Source organism: Azolla caroliniana, unplaced genomic scaffold (genome assembly GCF_043228905.1).
Source record: "Azolla caroliniana isolate FFs.n. ecotype wild unplaced genomic scaffold, voAzoCaro1.0.p SCAF_254, whole genome shotgun sequence".
NCBI lineage: Eukaryota > Viridiplantae > Streptophyta > Polypodiopsida > Salviniales > Salviniaceae > Azolla > Azolla caroliniana.
In genome coordinates this window covers 27,784-44,533 of record NW_028230689.1, presented here as the reverse complement: position 1 = coordinate 44,533, position 16,750 = coordinate 27,784, and the positions used below count along the sequence as shown (strand labels likewise).

The window sequence follows — 16,750 nt, the reverse complement described above, 5'->3', positions numbered from 1 at the left end:
GTTGCAATTTTCTTTGTAATAGTGGACTATTTTGTATATTGCATTGGGCCACTTTATGTTAATACCAATGGAGGATATTTTTATGGGAAAAAAAAAAATGTTACCGCTATCACATTCACCAAAGATGTCTTTCCAGCATTTTGTAACCCAATTATGGAAAGCTCCATTTCTTGCTGGAAGAAAAAGCTGCAATTATCTAATAAATATCTCTCTCTCTCTCTCTCTCTCTCTCTCTCAGCAAATGCTACCATGACAATTAACAAACATATAGAAAGAGCTTTTCAGAGCAAAATCAAAATTGAGTCTATACCAAAGGCTCATTAAGGGAGTTACATCAAGAACATAAAAACACATCAGAATTCAATAAACTATTAAAAAGAAGTAGAAAAAGCAATACCCTAAAGGTCAAAAGTAAAATAAGACATTAAGTATAACGTTTCAAGGCTCTGCAATAGTAACCTTTACTTTCACTCCAGGTTCAATTGTGATGGAGGTAATCTGTTTAACAACCTTGAAAGAATTATGGAGGTCAATTACCCTTTTATGCACTCAGAGCTCAAACCTGTCAAATATGATTGTTTCTTCACCCTAAGGAGACTTGCGAGTTGTAATGTGAAGCACCTTGGTAAGCATTCTGATAGGTCCTTTCACTTTAAACATCTTCTCCTTGGCGCTACGAACCAAATCAGCACAAATTTTTTCTAACTTTTTAATACTCCTTGATGAAAGAGTGATACAAATCTTGTGCATTGCCTCTTGTGGTTCTTCAAAACCCAACTTTGCAGGCTTCACAGCTGGTGGCATAGTCATTGCCATTCAGTATAATCGATACCCCGAGACAGACACTGATAAGGCCACTTGTTGAGTGGAGGAAAGGGAAGCTAGTTCTGCTGATCTCTCTCTCTCTCACTCTCTCTAGTTCCTACATTAACATATTTTTTGCAAAGGTACGAGAGAGAGAGACATACCAAGAGTAATAGCAACATATGGAGAGAGAGAGAGAGAGGTATGAGACAACACAAATGGGTGCACAAAGATTAAGAGAGAGAGAGACATACCAAGAATAATAGCAACATAAACATATCGAGAGAGAGAGAGCGAGAGATACCTTAGAGCAACGAGCTGGAGATGTAGCCCAATCAGCGAGCAGAAGGAAAGCAGATGACAAGAGCACCACATGAAGTTTCTGACAAAGCAAATATCTAATGCTACTAGTTCGACCGAGCAAGAAGAAAAAAATGAATCGGAAAAAGATCTACACCCTTCTTCTGTTTTTCGAGCATAATAATCAGCGAGCTTGGAGAAGAGAGGAAGGAGCAAGGAGGAGTGCCAAGCGACCAGAAGAAAATCAGATGACAGACACTGTCACACTCAAAGAGAGGGAAAAAAGAGAGGGAAAAGAGGGAATTCAATAAACATAAAATCGTTTTACTTTTACTTTCATTTTTTTACAAAACGGGAATTCAATAAACATAAAATCGTTTATTTCATTTTTTTACAAAAACTATAGTTTTCTGGTCAGAATGAGTTCCAGCTCTCCCCCACAATTGCCGGCAAATGTCCTAACCTAACCCGAACACTGTTCCTAGAACTTTGCCTGGGTTCGAACCACAGACCTTCAGTGTGTAAGACGGATGCGATAACCAACTACACCATGAAACGTTTCAAACAAAGCTTATTCATAGGCTATAAAAACTATAGTTTTATTTATGTAAGCTTTAGAATTTTCTGCAGAGATTTGTCGTCGATCCACAAACAGCAGAAAGAAGAAGAAGAGGAATGAGACACATGATGTTAGGCAGAAGAATCGCGACCTTCTCCATCTTTTCTTTTCTTTTCTTTTCTTTTCTTTTCTTCTCTTCCTCCGCTACCATCTCTGACCTCTGTTGGTGCTGTTTGATAGATTCTTCATAGCATGCATTTGTTCCTGTTCCAAGTCTAATGGAAATCAGAATTTCTTCATCTTCAGATGTTCCCATGGATGCCACAGCTAGTGTTCCAACAGTATCATTTATCTACTAACCATAAAAACCAAAAAACCAGGTGCTGTTAGGGAACTGCTGCTTTAGGAAACACAATGTTGAAGTAATTTTAGAGGAACCCTGGAATCCTGAGATCCTTGGTCATACCCTAAGTGACTGATGCATAAACCCTTCTTAAGTTAAATACATTCAGTGAACACCCGTGCTGATATTGCTACAAAGCCAACGATGGATGATAAAACACATATACCACACATATGCAAACCCATTGTGGCCCTTCGATGCATGATACATCAGCCCTGTTCAGGTAAAATATATGCAAGAAATGTCCAGGAAATAATAATGACTATTGAGGGGTGGTACAAAAAAGATACAAGATATCTTGAATATGCATCCATCAGTATCAATATACACCAACTATATGTTAATGCATACATATAGCCAAGAAGACAAACACAAAAGGAGGAACATATGTGATATAAATTTTGATTACCAGAGCACTGACGATCATATCAAGTCCTTGGCGTGCCATGGCTTCCTTTAATGCTTGAACAACTTGCCAGCCTGTCAACCAGCATAAAGTTAAATTTGAGATTGTTTGTCAAATCAAATGAGTCCCAGATATGCAGTAAAACCAAGTATGGAATGACATTAATACCTAAATTTATGCACTATGAAATAGATTCAGGTGTTGTTTGCTAGACCACGTTTTTCCATGAGGAGAATGACACACAATGAGGAAGGTCTCTCTACTGATGAATTCAAGCATGACCAGGAAGTAGGAGGAATTCATGTATTGCACATTGGATGACATTTGATCTAGACTAACCATTTGAGAGGTTATGGGGCATAAGCTCCCTGTCAACTCTAATGACTTTGATCTCATCACACAACTCCAAAAATAACTCTTCCTTATTCCCAACTTGTTTTCCATGCTTACGGGCTTCCACAAAATCCTCAGTTTGGATCCATGTAAATATTAGCATCTAGAGAGCTTCTTACTCCAGCTGCCTGAATAACTATCATTTTTCATATTGTAACGGAAGCAAGTATTTGTTATCTGCTGATGTGAAACCCCATTTCCTTACCTCATATGACTTCGGTTTTCAAGTCTTTGCTTTAAATTTATCATTAAAACATGCTCTTAACATGTGGAACGAACTAATTGGGAGGTACAATATAGAGAACTTTTAACTAGGAAGTTATCATTTCAAATTGACTAACCGTTCCCTCCACATGAAATCCTTTTGTCCACTTAATCAGTTTTCCCCGGAGCAATTGATGTTTGATCTATAGGGAACGAGAAAGTGAAGCCAAACTCTCGTTTTTGACCTGGCAATGGTGCGAAATCTCTGCTTTCACCTACCACAAAGGAACCAAGTTTGCCTGCCAGGAAATCAAGAAGCTCCTGTATGGAAGAATATGTAAAATCTGATCAGTTACTAAGGCCTATACAAATCATTTCACATCTTATAAATAGAATAGAGGTACGCTATCTAGGTCAAGTTCAATGTGTAAATCTGCTAAACAAAAACATTTCACGTCGCTTAAAGAAAGATGGAAGCAGAAAAACTAAAATCATGAGTTCAAGATGAAAATTTTTAATTTTAAGCAAAATCTCATTATAGAAAGAAAGATGGAGATACCTCATAAGTTCATGATGAAATTTCTAAACCCATTTATTTCACATACCATATATGCAAAAGGTGGTCAGTAGGGAAGCAAACCTCATGAGTTCCAACCTAATCTCTGAAGGAATGGTGGCTTCTTCCATCTGTCTATCTTCAGATTGAGGAGGTTTTCCCTTCACGTGCAGACTTAAGAAAGACGCGAAAATTGGTTCCACCAAGGTCCAAGGCGTAGAAATTTCCTCTCTCCTTTCTGTTTGTTGCAGAAAGTTTCAAAAATCTAAGTACTAAAAATTGATCACGAACATAAAAATTCCTTCTCTCATTTCTGTTTGCTGCAGAGAGTTTCAATAATCTAAGCGCTAAGAAAACTCAAGAGAGCATAAGAAAAGGAGCATCACAGCAAGATTGAACACCAAGGGAATATGTACCCGGAAAGTAGCTCATCAACAAAGTCACGATCATTTTATAGTCTTTACTTCCTCCTTCCACGGCCAGACCTGCACAAATTCTCTCTACCATGGTGTTGATAATAAGGTTGAGGCGTTTCACTGGAGTTTCAGTCTCTCTCTCTCTTCAGTTCTTCTACCATTTCTTGGGCGTGGTTCCAATCAGATTTTCCTTTCACTTGCGTATTAACAAAAATAGAAGAAGAAGAAGAAGGGTCCACAGCTGCTGCCATCTTAACAGTCTTACTACGACTATCGACAATCCGTTTGCTTATATAGTTTCCATTAAAGGAATTATGAGTGTGATCTGTCGTTTGTCCGAGCATCAAAATACGTAGAAAACGTGAGCTTTTGCTTTGATTCGTCCTTGTTGTCTGCGTGGACGCAGCAGCGGAGGCACTCCATGGCGTCACAAAGTTAGCCAAGAAAGACGAAGGGGAAGAAGGCGAGGAGGAGGAGGAAGAAGAAGGATTTTAGGAGGAGAAGAAGAAGATAATGAGTGGTTAAGCACGGTGAAAGCCATTCATTCAAAGAAACCAGATGATATGCAGAACGCGGTATTTGCAAGTAACTACGGGGGAAGGGAAGAATGAATCTAAATATAAAATATAGTTACAAAGAGCAGAAATGTGCAGGTTTTTCTATAAAAATTAATTCCTCGTCAGATTTCTTCTTGTTTCTCGTTCGAACAGATAGATGATAGAGGCGATCTTGAAAGTGATAGAACTCTCTGAATCTACTACGATAGAAAGAAGAAGAAGAAAACACAGAGATGTCAGAATGTGCTTCCTTGTTGGTTTTGATTCAAACAGAGGACACCAGAAGGTTGTGGATGTGGCGAGATCTCTCTCGATTAATCGATCGATCTCGATCTGACTGTGTGTGTAGTAAAGAGCTCAGAAGGTACTTTCCTTTTGATCAGGCGAAGAAGAAGAATACCGAACGATAGAAGAAGAAGAAATAGCGAGCTTATGCTAGCAGAAGAAGAAAACGAAAAGGAGAATATAAATAATGATCTATACAGAAAAACGGGATCTGCTAAATTGTGGCTATGGCGAAGGAAGGAGCAGGAGCAGGAGCAGGAGCAGGAGCACTGACTGAGCAGGTCCGGCGGGGTAGGGATGCCACGCAAGCCGATCCTTGCCACGTCAGATGCCAGGTCCACCCTGCTTCTAACAATCGGCAATAAACCGAACTGAACCGCGAAACCGCGGTTTAACGGCTGAATCGGTTCGGTTCGGCTGAATCGGTTCGGTTCGGTTTCAACAGCCAAAAACCGCGGTTTAAATAGTTTGTATTTTTTATTTTATTTTTAAAAAATTAAAACAATTTTGTTTTTAAACAATCTTTTCATTTTCCTACCTTGTTCTCACATTTCGGAAAATTCTCAAAAAAATTTAATTTTTAAAATTTAAATTTTGACCTAAGCTGAAAACCGAAACCGCAGTTTTACCAGTTTAATGGCTTAACGGTATGAAAAAAATTATGGTTCGGTTTAATGGTTTTGTGGTTAGGTTCGGTTCAAGTTTCAGAAATTGTGAACGGTTCGGTTTTGGCCCTCTCGAACCGAACCGTTGTTGATTGTTACCTACTTCCAAGGAGCGCCCCCTCTAATCAAAACACCATTCTCATTCGACTCCATTGCTAGTGGTTTTCTCCCCTTCTTTTCATTACTTGTTGCCTCTCTGTGGTGGCACAATCCTCTCCCTTATTATTTCTTGGGGGCTCAAAGTCAATACATGGCCTTTTGGATTTCTTGTGCTCTCCTCGAGAGAGATGATGTGGGCTCATGCAATTCCCGAGGAGCTTGAACTTCGAACCATCATCGGTTAGATTAGATTTGTTTATTGTTTAGTTTATGTCTTCATTATGAGCTTGAAATCGAATGATCATTGATTGGATCAGTTCCTTTCGTATTTGGCATACCGACTTTCTAATCATACTAACTTATCAATAATATGCTCTAGTAAGCAATATCACAATGTTGAAGCTCAAACTAAAGTAACAACAATTAATAACCAAATAATCAATGTGCTTATGTAGTTGCAATGATATTCCTTAGTACTTGCATAACATAAGACGTGAAATGACGCAAATCAACCACGTCCTTTTGTGCTCAAACATGCTCGCCGACTAGACTTTTCAGCATAATGTATACATTTATAACAATATTGCTTACCACGTAGGGAAGCTATGAAATGTGCAGTGGCATAACCCAATCATATGTCCTTAATTTTAGCTTAACCATAAGGAGGGTTTTTTTTATGTTTGCCTTGTTGCTAGAAAGAAGTCACCATGCAAAGGGGAAGTTGATTGAAGTCAACACAATTTTTGTTTGTTTGTTGTGTTGGCCTTGTAATAAACGTGCCAAACAAATGGTTTCAATCTTCGCAAAACATTTGCAACACAAAGTAGGAAACGACAAGAACCTCTAAGTTGCAAAGAGTATAGCTTCGAGAAGTTAGTACAAGTGCATTGACTCTTTCAAGTGCCATGTTTTTCTCAACATATAATTTGGTCATATAGATTGGGATATATATTCTCTATGTGCTATGTTCTCGGCATGCTTACGGAAAGATACAACGTAAGCAATGACATAACTTAATGAGGTCACCCCAACAAAAATTTGCTAATTGGTAACACTACATGGTTGACATCAATTGCAACATGTCATTTGTACCTTCGAGTTCATGTATGTGAGATAGTCGGCATAGAGGATATGCCCCCTTTAGGTATGGGATATTGCCAAAACAATACACTACAAAGTTGAATGTATGTCCAATGAGTTGTTCAAGCTTATAATTGCAATTTAAAATAAAAGAGTGACTTTTGACATATATAAAGAATTCTTCGTGATTATATTGTGAAATGCACATAAAAGGAAATCAAACCAACTTGCCTAGCTTCTTACTTGATAGTGCTCGATAAGTATTAGCATAAAACATTAATATTACAACATCAAGGGTAATTAGGTGTTTTCTCCTAAGGTTAATGGTTGATAATTACTTTTTAAATATTAGCATAAAACATATGTGTTCATTTAATGAAAGATATATATGGGAATCCTTCATGAAAAATACAATGCCCAATTGATCTCAAGCTTATTATATTTTTGGTCCTACGGAGAGGTACATGCAAGAGCATCCAGCAAAAACACAAAATCCAGTTGATGTCAACTTCACTACAAAATGATTGTAGTGAACTCAACATTCACACAATTTGACTTTATGAATAGTCCGTTGGGCAACTTAAGGAATTGCCAATGGCACATCATAAAATTGCAATGCAATTATAGGGGATAAGCATGTAGTTATCGTATCCACATTGGATGTGTGGAGTACAAGGACAAGACGATGATTGTGATTTGCTTCTATCCTTGTCAAGTCAATTGATTGTCGACATTGGAACTTCAAATATCTTTTCATGTGAGAAGACAAACATGTTTGTTGTATCTCTCACAACCCTCACTAAATGTGGACTTTACAACTCTTAATATACTAAATAGGTATTGCAACTCTCAATTCATGAGTTCTTGGTGACAAACATATCGGTAGATCTTGATTTCAAGAAAAATTGACAGTTTATAGTTGACCTAATAGCGATAAATACACTTATTGAGCTTTGATAACTGATATACACTAATAAATAATGATGATGATAATAATCTAACCATGTTGTCAAAGCAAAATGTAATGCATCCAAAAAAGTGACAACATCAAGCACACGATCACAACATCAGGCTGCTCGGTTCAACGCTTCTTGTTTTAATGTTTCGAAGATATATAAATAATCGTTGCGGGAGAAATTAATTTAGGGCGTACACACTTTTTTGAGATACATATTCATAATTTTATTCCTTCTTAGTATAAAGAGAACACTTATGTAGTAACGTGTGTTATTACAACGATAACATTTATGGACTTACTTTTATTATTGTCCCCTCAATCTCCAAACATCCATAATTTTGACAACATATAAACCTTATTTGGATGAATAATCATTGGGATGTAGTTCTAGATGGTATGTTACGTTTTGAGGCTTCCATAAGTTAGATTGCTAATTTGGATGTTGGCAACTCTTGTATCTATTGCACTTACCACCACTAGAAACTTGTGTTTTTTTCTCCTAAAAATCGACCCCTTTTGGACGTTGAAGCCTATTGCACTTACCACCTATTGAAAAGTCAAAAGAATTTCTAGTGCATAGAAATATGATTAATAGTGACCGAGATAAAGATTCATATGTCCAATGTTCTTACTTTATATTATACCTATTACCAACCTAGATATCAACGATATCTCTATTGCTAATAATCTTGAGTAGGTGATCAATACTCCGTGTGTGCAAAGTAAGTAATAGGAAATGAACATCAACTACTAACTATCGATGAAATGCATGAAGATATTTGAGTTGAGTTGAGACAAATGTAATGACACGACCACGTGTATGATTGGGGTCGATTGAAATATTTCATGTTTGCTTTTGTGGGTAGGTATAAATTTCTAATTTTCCAATGCCAAGAAAATTATGCAAGGATGCAAAATGGCAAAAGGAAGGGAAAGTATGGCTTCGCCCGGGTTCGAACCGGAGACCTTCAGTGTGTTAGACTGATGTGATAACCAACTACACCACGAAACCTGGATGGTAGAAATGTAAAGAAGATGTTAAAAAATGTAAATACTAAAAACAGAAATTTTATTTATGTCAGCTTTTGAATTTTCTGCAGAGATTTTTCGTCGATCAACAAACAGCATTTTCTGCAGAGATTTGTCGTCGATCAACAAACAGCAGAAAGCAGAAAACAGAAGAAGAAGAAGAAGAAGAAGAAGAAGAAGAAGAAGAGGAAGAGGAATGAGACAGATGATGTTAGGCAGAAGAATCGCGACCTTCCCGATCTTTTCTTTTCTTTTCTTCCTTCGCTACCATCTCTCACCTCTCACCTCTGTTGGTGCTGTTTGGTAGCTCCCCCCCCAACTCAATAGTATGAAAGACACCGGCTCACCCATGGTTTCTTCACACTTCTTTAGTTCCTGCTACCTTCCGTTTTGTCTCCGGGTTTCTCCATTCCATCTAGGATTTTTTAGCTTCGACCCGCTTCTCTACCAATCATGAAGCAATGCTACTTCATCGCTGTCCTTTTGCTTCTTGCATTGATTCTGAATTCATGCTGCGTTTCGGGACTCACAAACCAGCAAGATGGTGAATTCTTCTGCTTTCTCCAACTCTGTTAAGGAATTTCGTTTTAACAATGTGCAGGTCGTTGCTATTTGATGTCATTACACTTCTGTTTATCTCTTCTCATATTTTGTTGATTTATGTTAATTCGTCTTGAAACGAAAAAACACACTACAAAAATTCGGTCTTCTGCGACCTTTTATCTATCTCTGATAAGGGTTTTAGTTGGAATATTTGCAGTTTCTTATTTCTTCCAATTTATGTGTATGTTCGTAGTGTTTGATTTGATATTCTACATGTTATCTCTAGTCAGAATTACTTGACACACACCAACTTTATCTTGAGAAGATGAAGCCTTAAAATATCTATTCTGCATTCCTTTCCTCCAAATTTGACTTGGAATTCATAAGAAAATTCAAGTTTTTTTCCGCTTATGTTAATTTTATTTAATGCCCATATCATTCGGTTTTTTTTGTGCTGCTAATGTGTTTTGTTTTCGTCATCTCTGATGAGGAAGTTAGTGATCCAATTTTACGCATATGTAAGTAATGTCTTATGTTGATGTCTACTTTTGATATATACCCATGATCTCTTCACTGATGCTAACCTTTACCCTTGGAAAAATAAGCACACTCCCTTTCTGCACTGACAAACTAGCTGTATAGCAAATTCTTTTTCTTCTCTAAAAATTTGTAGGTTTTTTTTTCTCCAACGTAGAACGTGCCACAGGGCATTTTCACCATAAAAAGCCATCTTTCTGCACTTACGAACCAGAAAACAAATGCATCCTTTTGTTGTTCTCCATCTCTGATGAAGATTTTAGTGGGAATTTACGTGTCTTTGGTCCAATTTACCCTTACATTAATGGGGTTTGATGTACATTATTCATGTTGGCATGCAATATTGATAAAATTAGTCCTGACATGTCTCTCTGCTTATCATTTCCTAACTGTTATTTACCTTCATGAATTGAAGATTGTGTTATGTTGATAATTGGGTTTGCAGTGAATGTCCTTAAGTCTTTGAAGAAGGCCTGGTCATCAACTTTACCATGGAAGCTAGACACCGATCCGTGTGAAACTGAATGGTTGGGGGTGTTCTGTGATTCTAGTAATACTGTAGTCACTAAACTGTGAGTACCAATATATTTAAAGTTCAACCTTTCTTGGTTTATATGTTTTTGAAATGATGATGATAATGATATATTATCAACAGTAGGGGCCAAAAGGATAGGAAAAGGGAGAGGGGAGAGAGAGTATCATACTAATGCCCACAAAATGCTTTGGCGACTTATCCAGCCAAAAAATGATAAACATAATTCATTAAAGAGAAAAACTCCAAAACAGTCCTGGGGTTTTCTGGGAGGTTGATGAAGGACATCATAGGAAATAATGAAAAATCAGGGACATTTAGGGAAATTAAGAAAGCACATGGGTATTTTGGAGTTTTTCCCTTTATTAAATTCATTTCCTCAAGATGAGATTAATGTCTCTTGTGATTCATGCTCTCAAGAAGAGAGGACGGGTTTTGGTAGGAAATATACTATTTGTGTACTATGAAGATGCAATGAGAGGTTATATTGCATGTACCTTCTTGTGAATCCATGAGGTGTCTCAGTTCCACATAATATCGAATCTGCCCATTCTTCTACTTTTTCAGAATCCTTCCAGCACAAGGAATTTCAGGAAATTTGCCAATGGACATTGGAAGTTTTGTCAATCTACAAGTATTGTAAGTCCATTTCCATTTCTTCTGTAGTTTTATATTTTAATTTCAAACTATTGGCTGGTTCTTGTGAAGATGCATAAAAACTGTGCACAAAGACCCGGCATTTATAAATGATTATCGTTTCTTGAAAATTTGAGACTGATTCCCTATGGTGCTTTAACGCAGGGATTTATCATACAACAGAGACTTGACAGGACTTCTTCCATTGCAATTATTCCGCCTTATAAATTTAACACAATTGTAAGTGGGTTTCTGTAATATTTTACGTCCCTAATTTAGAACTTGAGATTTATTGTATCTGGAGCACACCCAGTTAAGATGAATGAATTAACGAGTCATTTTCATTCACCTCTTGGTATTGTTTTTAGAACTTGTTCAGTTTTTAAATCCGATTTCATGTTTCAGATATGTGCAGAATTGTCACTTTTATGGAGTTTTACCTCAGGATCTGGGTAACCTTGTTAAATTGAAGAGCTTGTGAGTTCCAAAATCTGCTAATTTCCTTTTGGCCACTTTGAGGTATTCTTAAGCATCCATTCCATTATGATGATTATATCTCTGTGTATAACAATACAGGTCATTGAATCACAATTTCTTCTCGGGGTCTATACCTCATACAATTGGTCAGCTCTCTGAATTGGTTTGGCTAGACTTATCAAGCAATCAGCTAAGTGGGAGCCTGCCCTCATCAATGTCTATGCTTGAAAAAGCTAATCATTTGTAAGTCTCCAGATTATGATGCAGCTTTCTAGTGATCCTATCAGAACATCGCATATCGTCACATCGGTACTTAACATGTTTATTGTTATTGCAGTCACTTACAATCAAATCATTTTTCTGGCTTCATTCCATCAGGCCTTTTCAATTCTAGAATGTCATTAATACATTTGTGAGAGCTTATTATCACATCTTATGCTGGTTTTATACTACTATCTGTGATGTTCTCATATGATGGCTCACACTTTATCAACAGATTGCTGCATAATAATTCCTTTGAAGGTCCGATTCCACTAGAGATTGGAAATTTGACACAACTTGACATCCTGTAAGTTTGAATGGTAATTTTCCTTCTTTCATATGAGAATAATGATCTATTCTTATGAACCAGTTTTTGTCTGCTGCAGGAGATTAGATCATAACAGTTTTACAAGTATCCCTCAGAGTTTATTAAATTTAGTTACGATGACCACACTGTATGTTTATGCTGTACTTGAACATTTTTCTTATTTTCGAGGTTGTATCTGCAAGTGGTTTACCAACTGAAATCCCATTTTTTATGCAGACAATTGAATCAAAATAATCTCACTGGGCCACTTCCAGATTTGAAAAATCTTGTGAATATTCAAATTTTGTGAGTATGAAGTTGCAGATAATTTGTTATCTTTATTGTGCTGCTACCATTGATAATGCATTAAAATTTAAAGTTTCAAAACAGAAATATGGGCCATAACCAGTTTTTATCGAGCTCAATACCGTCATGGTTTTCGTCATTCCCAAATTTGTCAACCATGTAAGTTTTCCTTGCCCCATGTGCTATTTTTTAGTGTCACCATTATCTGTATCTGTAGAATGATATGTTTTAGCTTGGTATTGTGCATTGTGTAGTGCTGTAGAGGCAGCAAATCTAGAGGGTAGTGTACCATCTGAAATATTTTCTCCCCGAAACCTTGCATCTGTGTAAGTTGTTGTATTAGAAGTTTGAGTTCAAGTAATGCACTTCACTAAAATTTTGTTTTGGAGCTATTACAAGTTTAACATTCTCGCTAAATCTTAATCTTATGCAGGAGGATTGCCTTCAATGAACTAAATGGCACGTTAGATCTTAGCAAGGCAGGTCCTAACTTGATTGAAGTTGATATACAACAGAACAGTTTATCAGGGTTCTTAGGCACATTTTCTGGAACTCTGAAGTATGTACTGAACTTTTTAACAATTTTGTTGAGTAATTCCATTAAGTCTTTATTTCTTTCAAATTTCTGGGAACTTGACGTATGTATCGAACCCACATTGTTGAACTTTGTTTCTGACAAGGAACATGTTGATTGTTGTATACATGATGGTGTCTGTAAAGTTTGCAAGGGAATCCTATCTGCCAATTGAATTCGAATCAACTGGAAAGTGCTTGCAATCCAACATCTGACTCATCATTGTTGACGCCTTCCTCATCTTGTAATTGCCGCGAAGGATATGTGTCCAATCCTTCGGCTAAACCAGGAACCTGTCTCTGTGCCTATCCTCTTATGGGTGCCCTTGTCTTCACTGCATTGAAAGTTAAATTAGATTCCAAACTGATACCTGTCTTGAAGGCCAGCTTCCCAGAGAGTATTCCTCTTATCACTAGTGAAGATCAAATTTCTATTTCGATCATATCAGATGTGGTTGCAAATATTTCGATCTTCCCTAATAATTCTGAAGCTTGGACTGCCTCTGATGCTAATACCATCACATCATTTCTTAGCAGCAGTGCGATTCTGCTTCCTACTGTGGGACCATATGAGTACCTACCTTTCGGGCAATATTCTCCCCAAGGTAATGAAGTTGGCTTATATGCTGTGTCAAATATCCTTACAGAAAACTCTGAAATACCCAAAATTTCCTTTAATTCCCTAAATGCCCCTTGGGTTTTTTTTTCCGCCAAATACCTTTGATCAACCCTTGAAAGAATATATGCTATTTGAGCAATTATATCGTCAATTCGTTCCCCTTTTGTTTCTTTCGGGAATTAACCAAGTGTGTTTGGTGAAACTATGAAAACTAAGGGACATCCGAGTAAATATAGAAACTCAAGGAGTATTCTCAAAATTCTCCCATATCTTAATGATGCTATGTTTTTGCTGTTTTTTAGGGTTATCAGTGGAGTCTCAATTAAGTGCTGCCATCCAAGTTGCACTTGGAACTGGAGGTGCAGCATTTACAGCCGCGCTTCTGATATTATGTGTCTATGCTATGGTACAAAAGAAACGGGCTGAAAAAGCAGAAGAAATCAGCAAGCCTTTTGGTAATATTTTCTATTAGCATAGTGGATTACTCACTTATTTCTTTCTTCTCTAACTTCTTTTATAGATTACCCTTATTTTTCCTTTGGCACTTGAAATTCTTGTATGCTTGCCAAAAGTTTTCTTGAGGGACTATCAAATGTTTACTCTGAATTTCACATAGCAATCAAAGATTTTCTTTTACAAAAGGGAAGAAATAGCATCAGAAGTTTCTGAGCTGTTTTTTTTGCAACCCAGAAGTTTCAGGTCTTCTAAAGGCACGGCTAATAGTTACATCATAATTTTTGTACAGTAATTAGTTGATATTCTGGTGGTTGTTGTTTAACTTTAGGTTATTTTAATGTTTGCTTTTGTTTTAGCTAAGATTTTATGTTTTTCTAGGTATAATGTCGTCAGAATCTTTTTCTATTGTTTACACCCTTAATTTGCAACTCTTGTCATATAAAGGATATGCATGAATGGTCATTCCTTTTGTAAGGTGTAAGGCTTTCCATGATTTTTGGGTTTCAGATTGAACTGCTATGTAGTGATGGACCATGTTATTAGTAACTTTTAGTTAATGTTATGAAACAGAATCATTTTGTGCATCTGCAAAATTTTCATTGTTTATAATGTGTTTTTAATTATTTGATGAAATCCATGCATGAAAGCACATTATTTTGCATACTTTCAGTATCATGGGTCTCAACTCGTGTGGACAAATCCGGTGCCCCAAAATTGAAAGGTGCTCGATTATTCACACTATCTGAATTAAAAAGAGCCACTCACAGCTTCCATAAAAGCCGTGAAATCGGTGCAGGTGGTTATGGGAAGGTACCTATGAACCAGAATGCTTTGCCTTGTTTTATCAACTTGGGGCAATTATTTATTTTACTTATGCTCAGGTATACAAAGGTGTGTTGTCCTCAGGCGAAGAGGTCGCTATAAAGAAGGCCCAAGGAAGATCTTATCAAGGGGCAGCCGAATTCAAGAATGAAATTGAATTATTGTCAAGGGTACACCATCGGAATCTTGTATGTCTTATGGGATTTTGTTTTGAAGAACAAATGCTGGTATATGAATACATACCTAATGGAACCCTCCAAGACAGTTTGTTAGGTAAATACTTGCACTTCTGTCTAATAATATTGGTCGGAGAAGTTTTGTGGAGCACTGGCGTAATTTGATGAAGATCTTTTAGGTCACTCAAACGTTCAACTTGATTGGCAAAGGCGACTTGCAATAGCCCTTGGTTCTGCAAGAGGACTTGCATACTTGCACAGTGAAGCAAACCCTTCAGTAATACACAGAGATGTGAAATCTAGCAACATCCTTCTAGATTCAAACCTGGATGCGAAAGTGGCAGATTTCGGTCTTTCAAAGCTTGCACCGGATGTTTGCAGTATAGGAAATGGTCATGTTTCAACGCAAGTGAAAGGAACTTTGGTAAGATTGCAATGAAAGCATACCTGGTATGCTTTTATGTGAGATTAGATAGATACATAGAACCTACATAGATTTTAGTATCAGATCATATGTTCAAATATGATCTAATGGGACTGAATCCAAAACATTTTCACGTAGTGTGTACAGCTGAAAGCAACTCTTGATGTTTAATAATTCTACGAATTCTTACCTTGTATTATGTATTAACAGGGTTACCTTGATCCTGAGTACTGCACAACACAGAGACTTTCAGATAAGAGTGATGTCTATAGTTTTGGAGTGGTCCTCCTAGAGCTTATCACTTCCAGGCAACCTATTGAGCAAGGAAAACACATCGTACGAGAGGTTCGAACAACTTGGTTGAAAGGAGGTCTACAGGCTGTGATGGCAATGGTTGATCCTTTGATCAAGGATTGTCCCCAGTCAGAATTACAAGTGATCTTAGATATTGCTTTACGTTGCGTAGAAGAAGAAGGAACTTTCCGTCCTACCATGAAGCAGATTGCCAAGGAAATTGAAGCAATAGTAATGGAGCAGAATTGTATTCCTCCTATATCTTCATATTCTTGCCGAAGAGATCCAGCTTTTCAATACAGTGGTGATGGTGTAACAGTTACTGTTGAGCCCAAGTGAAGTTCACAAGGTGATATGGAAGCTGCTATTTACTTTCCTCCAACTGGAGTAAGGCATTGCCAAAAATTCCTTTTGCCATGTATTATTGTGTACATGAGTTGTATATACTCGTATCCATGCATCCTTTGTACACAAAGAGACAGTATGTATATGGTCATAATCTCGATGGGTGTGAGGTGTGTATATAGATTAGATTAGATATTTTTTAGTGTCCACAGAGTCATAATCTTGATGGGTGTGAGGTGTGTATATAGATTAGATTAGATATTTTTTAGTGTCTATACATGTCAATATTGACCCATGGGACTGAAGTACATAGGTTTTCTTGATGTGTCTCCTCCATAGGGAAGTTCATACTTTAAAGCACAAAGTCTTGATGTGAATAATGCACACACATGAGCTCCACTTTCTAGGTGTTCTGTTTAGTTTGAGAGCTGAATCATCACTACCTCTTAATATGTCATCCTATATGTCATCCTAGCTTTCATGAATTGCACATTTGTGGAGAATGTAAAAAGCAAGTGATACTTATCCTCCACCAATCGTTCCTTGCATGCCTTGCATGCCTTCATATTTAACGGATTTCGATGTCAAATGCAACTTAAATGCCTAGCTTGTGTGATCGAGTGCGATGCTGTGTCGGGGCTCTATGAGAGTTAATATACTCATGTTAGTAATGAGATAAGGTTGAATATAGTTGATAGGCCTTCCTGCCTTGCATTGAATCCAACATT

The 16,750-nt window shown here is 37.1% G+C and overlaps 2 protein-coding genes, 1 long non-coding RNA gene, 1 other non-coding gene and 1 pseudogene across 5 annotated transcripts; 1 reads left to right on the top strand and 4 right to left on the bottom strand.

Moving 5' to 3' along the window:
• Window positions 1–256: 256 nt before the first annotated feature.
• On the bottom strand, window positions 257–897 carry LOC147848713 (small ribosomal subunit protein uS10 pseudogene; annotated as a pseudogene).
• A 653-nt stretch (window positions 898–1,550) lies between these two features.
• Window positions 1,551–3,337, bottom strand: LOC147848712 (uncharacterized). 2 transcript variants are annotated; one of them, XM_087338206.1, is made up of 3 exons: window positions 3,203–3,337; window positions 2,476–2,546; window positions 1,551–2,015 (listed from the first exon to the last, which is right to left on the bottom strand). In XM_087338206.1, the coding sequence occupies exons 2-3, from the start codon at window positions 2,512–2,514 to the stop codon at window positions 1,719–1,721; spliced, it is 336 nt and encodes a 111-aa protein (XP_087194332.1). In that variant the 5' UTR covers window positions 2,515–2,546; window positions 3,203–3,337; the 3' UTR covers window positions 1,551–1,718. The 2 variants fall into 2 exon arrangements, with proteins under 2 accessions (XP_087194332.1, XP_087194333.1); XM_087338207.1 differs by having other exon boundaries at window positions 3,207–3,337.
• A 7-nt stretch (window positions 3,338–3,344) lies between these two features.
• LOC147848711 (uncharacterized) lies at window positions 3,345–4,615 on the bottom strand. The gene is made up of 3 exons (XR_015531885.1): window positions 4,042–4,615; window positions 3,710–3,863; window positions 3,345–3,390 (listed from the first exon to the last, which is right to left on the bottom strand). It is a non-coding gene; the product is annotated as an uncharacterized LOC147848711 (long non-coding RNA).
• Window positions 4,616–8,623: 4,008 nt separating this feature from the next.
• Window positions 8,624–8,697, bottom strand: TRNAV-AAC (transfer RNA valine (anticodon AAC)). The gene has a single exon. It is a non-coding gene; the product is annotated as a tRNA-Val (tRNA).
• A 324-nt stretch (window positions 8,698–9,021) lies between these two features.
• Window positions 9,022–16,253, top strand: LOC147848709 (leucine-rich repeat receptor protein kinase HPCA1-like). Its single transcript, XM_087338209.1, has 19 exons — window positions 9,022–9,258; window positions 10,240–10,366; window positions 10,894–10,965; window positions 11,128–11,202; window positions 11,368–11,439; window positions 11,539–11,682; window positions 11,777–11,851; window positions 11,936–12,007; window positions 12,087–12,155; window positions 12,245–12,313; window positions 12,398–12,472; window positions 12,568–12,639; window positions 12,747–12,872; window positions 13,034–13,491; window positions 13,808–13,960; window positions 14,632–14,771; window positions 14,843–15,056; window positions 15,139–15,383; window positions 15,594–16,253. Exons 1-19 carry the CDS (start codon window positions 9,168–9,170, stop codon window positions 16,014–16,016), a joined length of 2,772 nt encoding a protein of 923 aa, XP_087194335.1. The 5' UTR covers window positions 9,022–9,167; the 3' UTR covers window positions 16,017–16,253.
• Window positions 16,254–16,750: the final 497 nt, after the last annotated feature.

What these genes read in the sequence shown, in the direction of transcription:
- LOC147848709 (XM_087338209.1), top strand. Translation starts at nt 9,168, where the DNA reads ATGAAGCAATGCTACTTCATCGCTGTCCTTTTGCTTCTTGCATTGATT. An exon ending in ACATTTTCTGGAACTCTGAA is followed by an intron (nt 12,873 to 13,033) that starts GTATGTACTGAA and finishes GTGTCTGTAAAG; the next exon opens with TTTGCAAGGGAATCCTATCT. An exon ending in CGCAAGTGAAAGGAACTTTG is followed by an intron (nt 15,384 to 15,593) that starts GTAAGATTGCAA and finishes ATGTATTAACAG; the next exon opens with GGTTACCTTGATCCTGAGTA.
- LOC147848712 (XM_087338206.1), bottom strand. Translation starts at nt 2,514, where the DNA reads ATGGCACGCCAAGGACTTGATATGATCGTCAGTGCTCTG. An exon ending in ATATGATCGTCAGTGCTCTG is followed by an intron (nt 2,016 to 2,475) that starts GTAATCAAAATT and finishes TATGGTTAGTAG; the next exon opens with ATAAATGATACTGTTGGAAC.